General features: G+C 41.0%; 1 protein-coding gene and 1 non-coding gene across 2 annotated transcripts; one reads left to right on the top strand and one right to left on the bottom strand.

The window, feature by feature from the left end:
• Window positions 1–2,698: 2,698 nt before the first annotated feature.
• LOC120251280 lies at window positions 2,699–5,096 on the bottom strand. The gene is made up of 4 exons (XM_039259838.1): window positions 4,893–5,096; window positions 4,610–4,787; window positions 4,239–4,435; window positions 2,699–2,812 (listed from the first exon to the last, which is right to left on the bottom strand). Exons 1-4 carry the CDS (start codon window positions 5,094–5,096, stop codon window positions 2,699–2,701), a joined length of 693 nt encoding a protein of 230 aa, XP_039115772.1.
• A 525-nt stretch (window positions 5,097–5,621) lies between these two features.
• LOC120252308 lies at window positions 5,622–5,728 on the top strand. Its single transcript, XR_005533849.1, has one exon. It is a non-coding gene; the product is annotated as a small nucleolar RNA R71 (small nucleolar RNA).
• Window positions 5,729–7,345: the final 1,617 nt, after the last annotated feature.

Raw genomic sequence — 7,345 nt, 5'->3', positions numbered from 1 at the left:
AGAATAATATTATTTGCTTTGGGAATGAGGTTATGTATTCATGTCTCAACTTTAACTTAATATTTTCCCTACCATCAACACATTTCCCTGCAGCTTCGGATCCATACTTCTATGCAGGAGAATCCTGATTTCGACAAAGCTATGGCTAAGACAGAGAAGAGGCAGGGTTGGACTTCATTGAAAATGTCTGAGTCAAAGTTGGAAAAGTCAGACAAGTGGGTGAAGAATGAGGAAGAAGAAGATGATGTGGCGTTTCTTTGCTTGATAGGGATGAGTCGGATGATTTAAATGATGTGGCCATTTGCTGATTGTGATCCCTAATGGCCACGTCAAGTAATTAAATCCAGTCACTCACGTGTGAAACAAAATTAAAGATTAGTAGCCATTTTGATGTAAATTGAAGTTCGGTGACCAAATTGAAACAAGACTAAAGTTGAGTGACCTATCAAAAAATTACCCCTAGATTTGGGCCATGGAAACATATGTACAAAGTGCACCCATCAAATACCCCCACACATGAATTGTTGCTTGTCCTCAAGCAATCACCAAACTCTTAATAACAAAGGAAATGAGTTCAATGCTTCCGATCTCAAGAAGAAGGTGATGAAGGTTTTAAACGTAGGGGAAATACTTGTGTTAGTAAAAACATGAATGCACAAGAATGAATATTCTCACACTTCCAAAACATAGTGCGTGTGTATTTAAAAACCCTAACTTACCTTCCCCACAGTCATAACAAATTGCAAACGAAACTAAATTCAATGGGTAGTAGCTTCATACACCCTAGTGGTAGCCTTTTCTATGGTAGGTCGCTAAATGTATGTTTATGATGCCCAAAATTTGACTACTCAATAGTGGCTTTCAATCATCTAAGGTGATAACTCTTTCTACCATTTTTTCACAAAACTAAACTTTACAAGATCATTGGTAGGGCATTCCTAAAAATGAATCCGACTTTCTAAATATATATATATATATATATATTTAAACACAAAACATGTTGAACCAAAAGTAGGGTTCGGTGGCAAGAGTTTTATGTTAAGGAAGTAAAAGCAAGTCATAATTTCACTACAATGGTTACTAACACACTTGTCCCCCTAAGTTTAAAAATCAACAAATAACCAATCATACATCATCATAAACAAAGCACTCATCACCTGCAAGCATGCAATCCTCCCCCACACTTGAAAATTACATTGTCCACAATGTAAATAAACAACGCAATGAAATGAAAGGAATGGTAAAGGGAAAGGGTTAAGCGACTGCCCTGAATGGAGAGAGGAGTGGTGTCGCTAACATGTGTTATCCTCCCAAAGTCAAACACAGAGAGGGATGGTGCCGCTCTCACGTGATGCTAACTCCAAGCAACCACATAAGTCCTGAGATATAAATTGGGACACATGAGAAATGTACACCAGTGGTAAAATGAAAAATGTAATAACAAGAAAAGTAAGCAAACAAAAATGTCAGGGCAGTAGGGAACACCCCTTGCTGACTGACTACATAGCACACACACAAAGGAAAAATAAATAGGTAATAAAGATAAGAATTAAACGAGGGAGCATAAGGATCACTGGATCAAAATGCGGTACATTTAGGACCGGAACCATCAACGAAAGGAGTGGCAGAGGTGTCTGAATCCCCCAAATCTGCTGTGTCGATACCGACATGTTGTTTAGGACGTGTAGTGGAGAAAGACTCCAGTGATACCCACACCGCCAAATGCTCGGCAATGCGCACCACGTGCCACTGTAGCCACTGAAACTCGATGGATGAACAAAAAATTGGCTCTGAAGTAGCAGGTAGTGGCCATGATCGCGGACGAGAAGATGTGGCCTGAGTTTGCTGGAGAGCAGAAGTAGAAGCAGGAATAATAGTATCGCTAGCAGGTGGATCATTGGTCAATGTAACAAGGTACTCTGTCGCTCGGATAGTCACAACCCTATGAACCAATCTCATCGAACGTAGTGTCTCGATGGTCATGGACGCCATACCCCTTACGACTCACATCTTATCGGTTGCCTAAGAGTGCCCATGTGGCAGACTAGCCGAGTGATGTATGGACCGACAAAGAATGCATCTACATGTGGAGATATCCCCTGGTGGGAAATGGACACGGTGACCTCATACCCCAAGTCTAGATGAAACCTTTCAACCATGCTAATTAGAAAGTTAAAATCTTGCAAGTTGACAACACCAGTGTTGTCACCGTGACCTATCTAAGTGTGACCGAGCATGAAATGAATATAACACAGTACTAGTGAGTGGAGTGTGGTGGCCTTGGTGCGATGGGGATCATAAGTCAGAGAGGAGCTCAACCATAGCCAGGCGTCACTAGGGGTTCCCTTGCCGGCCTGGAAGTAAGCAAGGCATTGTAGGCAAGGGTGCACGTAAACTCAGCATCGTACGAGCCCAAGTGGATGGAAAACTCAGTGAGGCTCATACGATGTAACGTTCCAAAGATCTGAAACTATATGTAATCGGTGCGGTAAAACGTGATAGTAACACACGATAACTCTAAAGTGGACAACACCTTGATTGCCAACTGCTCATAGGTGTTGTTAGTGACTTGAAACAGCTATCGCCAAGCCCCAGCATTCAGTAACTGATGCACTTCAACCTCAAGCCCTATTTCATGTAAGACGTCCCAATGTATTTCTCTTGATTCACCAAAATGTCGACGAGAGAGACGAGCATATCACTCAATATGAGGCCGGGTATGGAATGTAGGTTGATACTCTACTCCAGATGATGAGGCATCGGTCCTAGGCCTCTTAGAAGGCCCGCCAGCGATGTCCTTCCTAGGCATTTTCTGCAAAGAAAAAGTGAAACAAGTCAATACAACATACAAAAATTCGGGGCAGACATGGTCGTGCTAAGGGTACAATGACCGTGGCAATGTTAGAGCCCAAATTGGGTGGAAGAAGGATCAGCGGTGAGATGATCATGTCAGCTATGATCATCGTCCCAAAAAAGGACTACGAGGCTTGCCCACAGAGGATTCAAACAACCATGCTACTGAGAATGTAACACAATTCATACATGACCACCATGGCCCACAAATCATACACCCAAACATTGCCATCGTGAAATATGCAAAAGAAAACGATGGCACTTACCGAATTTGAAAAGGACAATAAGGAAAAGAGAAGCAATCAACGTGGAAAAACTTCAATGGAGGCTAAAAACGAAGGCACCATCCTAAATAGGCCTAATGGGGAAAAGAAGAGTCGGCCATTTCGGGAGAGAGAGGTGCGATGAAAGATCGAAGCCACCGGCATTAGGGTTTTTAAAATGAAAAGTTGGAACTGAACGGTCAGCGCCTGCGCACACCCATGACACGTGTGTGTTAGATTGCAATGTTACAGCAAAGAGAACAAGGGGTCACACAATCATGTCACTAAGTGTCCTAACCCCCTGGAAATTTTAGAAGAATTATAAAAATTCAAAATGGCATTGACATGATCGTGCAAGTAGAATGGAGAACGTGTCTCTCCCTAACATGATCATGTCAAGCCCGTGTCCATCCGGGAAAAATTTAAAGTACATAGCCAGTGAAAATCAGTGGCACACGCACGGGCATGCCTTGCCCGTGTCACACCTGAAACTTTCCAGAACAGAGGCTCTTCCTCCATGAATGAACATCAAGGTACACGGCCAGTCATAAAACAATATCGGTAAGAATTTCGAATTAAAGGAATATCAAAGAAGGAGAAATCACAAGAGAGTGGGGATGAAATATGGCTGGGAAAACAATGATCCAAGAACAAAATGAAAAACATAAAAAAATGATTAAACAACTAGCTAAACAAACAACTTGGGTTGTCTCCCAAGAAGCGCTTGTTTAACGTCACTAGCTTGATGTACATGTTTCGCGCTTATGGAGGTTCTGGAAATCAAGACTTGTGTTGGCCACTTGAGACACAAGTACAAGCATATGGTAGCAACATGTTAATCAAATGGACCTCACCGAATGTCTGAGTATTGGAATGATCAGAAATGTGCGGTCTTGGTGGTGAGATGAGTGGCTTTTCTCTTCATAGATGATACTTTTTTCCACCACTTCCGTGCTCTAGAGATCCACATCCCTTGTGGTTCTATATTCTCACTGGCCACCAAGTCCAATCTTTGAGTTTCCTTTAGTGCCCCTCAATTCCACCATCATCCAAGGGGGTATCCTCCAACAGATCTACAAGTTTATCTTTCATGAATGTCTCCTACATAAAGTCAGAAACAACCTCATCAACAACATCAACGCAATAACAAGTATTATCAAAGTCTATTGTGTGTCTCATGGAGTCACGAAGTCTGAACGTAGTTTCTTCATCACCACCTTGAAGTGTTATTCGGCCGTCTTTGACATCAATAAGGGCGTTGGATGTTGCTATGAATGGTCGTCCTAGTATTATTGGTACTTCAACCTTGTCATCAATATCTAAGATGACGAAATCCACCAGAAATATAAACTTGTCTACTTTAACCAAAACATCTTCAGTTATGTCCCTTGGTCATTTGGTGGATCGGTCTTCTAATTGTAAAGTCATATTTGTGGGTTTTGGATCCCCGAGTCCCAAATTTTGAAAAATTCTGTACGCCATTAGATTAATACTCACTCCAAGGTCGGCAAGAGCTTTCTCATCAACCAAACCCCCAATGGTGCATGGAAGAATGAAGCCTCCTGGATCTTTCTCCTTCTTGGAGAGTTTGTTACATAGCAAAATAGAACACTCCTCACTGGGTGTCAAAGAAAACACGTTTCCTAACTTCCTTTTGTGGGTGAGCAGTTCCTTCAAAAATTTAGCATACCTCGGCATTTGAACAAGAGCATCGACAAATGGGACATTAATGTGCAAAGTTTTAAACATGTCTAGGAACTTTTTGTACTATTCAACCTGTTGGTCTTTCCTTGCCTTGGCAGGGAATGAAGGTTTCTGTTGATACACTAGAATCGAAGTTTTATCCTTTGTGGTAACGTCCATGTCAGTGGTCATAATGGGGTTAGCAACTTCTAGTTCAAGCTCCTTCTTAATAGAGTTTTGGAGCTGCATCCCACTACTTAAAGTCACACCCATCAATGATTCCTTTGGGTTAGCCATAGTGTTGCCCGGGAGGTTCCCCAGTAATCTTTCTTCTAGTAATTTGGAAATTTGAGCTTTTTGATGCTCAAGTTCCTCACAGTTGCATTGGTGTTTCTGATCATCTCATTATTATCGGCGAATCGAGTCTCAGTACTCTTGATGAATCGGGTCATTAAACTGGTGAGATCATTAGAAGCCTCTGAAGAGGATGAAGGCTGTGATTGTTGTGAAACTTGAGGTGGAGGCTTGTATTGCTGCTGCTATTGTGTCAACTGTCCGTGTCATGGCTGACTCCTAGAAAAATTTGGACGACATGTGCTACAGGAGTAGTCATGACATCCACTTGATAAATTCTGGCAGACTTCACCGATTTGTTTCTCTCTGAACTCCATTGATACCCATTGTTTGCCATCTCTTCAATTATCTTTTGTGCATCACCTGGTTTCTTGCTACACAAGGAACTTCCGATGGCTGCATCAATCATTTGTTCAGTGGAAGTATTCAATACATTATAAAAAGATTTAGATTTGCATCCATTCAATGATTCCATGATCTGGATATTTTCTTAACATCTCCTTATACCTTTCCCATGTATTGTACATTGATTTGGATTCCAGTTGTTGAAAAGAAGAGATGTCACTTCTGAGTTTGGTGATCTTAATAGGAGGAAAATATCAAGCAACAAATGCCACAGAAGTCTGCTTCCATGTTTTGAGAGACACAAGTAGCAAGGAATTTAGCCACTGCTTGGGCCTTCCTCGTAATGTGAATGGGAAGAGTCTCAGATGAACCGCTTCATCAGAAACATTGCTCGCCTTATAAGTGTCACAGATTTTGAAGAAACTTCTAAGGTACCCATATGGATCTTCATCCTTAAATCCATCGAATTGACACATCTGTTGCACCAATTGAATGAAATTCAGCTTCAATTCAAAATTTTTTGTGGTGACAGGAGGATGAACAATACTTGAGCCGACCCCTCAAGATTTGGTCAGGCAAAATTTGAGATACACTGTGGTTGATTTCCAACCATTTCATCTTCCTAACCCACAGTCACACTTATCTCAACAGATCCTATCTCACTCAAATTGATTTGATGGATCCTTATTCTAAAATTTCTCTCAATTTCGAAATCAAGACATGCTAATGGTGAAGATGTGCTCCCACGGGTTATGCAATTGTGCCTGCACATACAAAATAGATAAATGTAAGCTCAAAAGAACTAAATGCAAACAATAAGAAGAAAATAAGATAAAATAAAGAACACTATGCAAAGAAAGATATTCACACATAAACACAATATAAACACACTAGAACACCATATTATAAGCTTTCTTAAAAGTTGCCAATACCCGATAATGGTGCCAAAAACTTGATGTGTTCTTCGCAAGCGCACAGGTCACACACAAGTAATATAGTAGTACACCAAAAGGGGTAGGGTTATTGAACTTCAGGGGCTGGACTAAAATTACTCGCTCAACAATGATCTCTAGTGAAGAATGAATTGGTGATAGTATTACTTAAAATAAAAAAGAGAATAAAAAAGTAAAGGAAAAGAGAGCAGATGAAGATAAAATGTCAATTGGATTGAGTGTTAACAATAAGAGAACAATGCCCCGGGATATTTCCTAAGCACTTAAGGTTACCATGTACACTCTTAGACTCTAGTGTGTGCTCAAAAACAATATTGCAACTAAGGCTCTCAAAATGCATCAAGTTTTGCAAAGATAACTATGGATTCAAGCACACCAAGTTATGCTATTGCCTAGGGCAACAATAGCTATGACTATCCACCATCAAGTTTTATCTAAGCAACTACACAAGTCAAGCACATCAAGTTTTGCAATACAAGATTCAAACAAGAACCGAAAGAACTCCTTAAATCAAGAAGAGTACTAGTGTTTAAAGCATACAAAGTGACAAAGTTCCCACCCCGGGGCACCATGGCCGGATAGCCCTTCATGGGTGGGTACAACATAGAGATAACACTAGATCTAAAGAAAGAAGGCATGACTCACTTCTTTTTGAGATTTACCTCCAATGTCGGTCTCCTTGTCCTAGCACCATTTCCCTTGTGCCTCCGACTCATTTTTTGATGCCTTGGAAGGTGTGGATAAGCTTTACCTTTCCTCTCATCAATGTCTTTCAGGTGGAGAAAAAAGATCGCCGAACAAAGATGGAAAGGAAACCCTAAAAACTAGAGTTAAAAAGAGAGGATTCGGGCTCGACAAGGTCTGTGCAGGAGCGTGTCTAGACCGTGTCATGTC

Source organism: Dioscorea cayenensis, chromosome 20 (assembly GCF_009730915.1).
Source record: "Dioscorea cayenensis subsp. rotundata cultivar TDr96_F1 chromosome 20, TDr96_F1_v2_PseudoChromosome.rev07_lg8_w22 25.fasta, whole genome shotgun sequence".
Lineage (NCBI taxonomy): Eukaryota > Viridiplantae > Streptophyta > Magnoliopsida > Dioscoreales > Dioscoreaceae > Dioscorea > Dioscorea cayenensis.
Note: the sequence above shows the minus strand (reverse complement) of the source record. Positions and strands in the feature narration are given on the sequence as shown.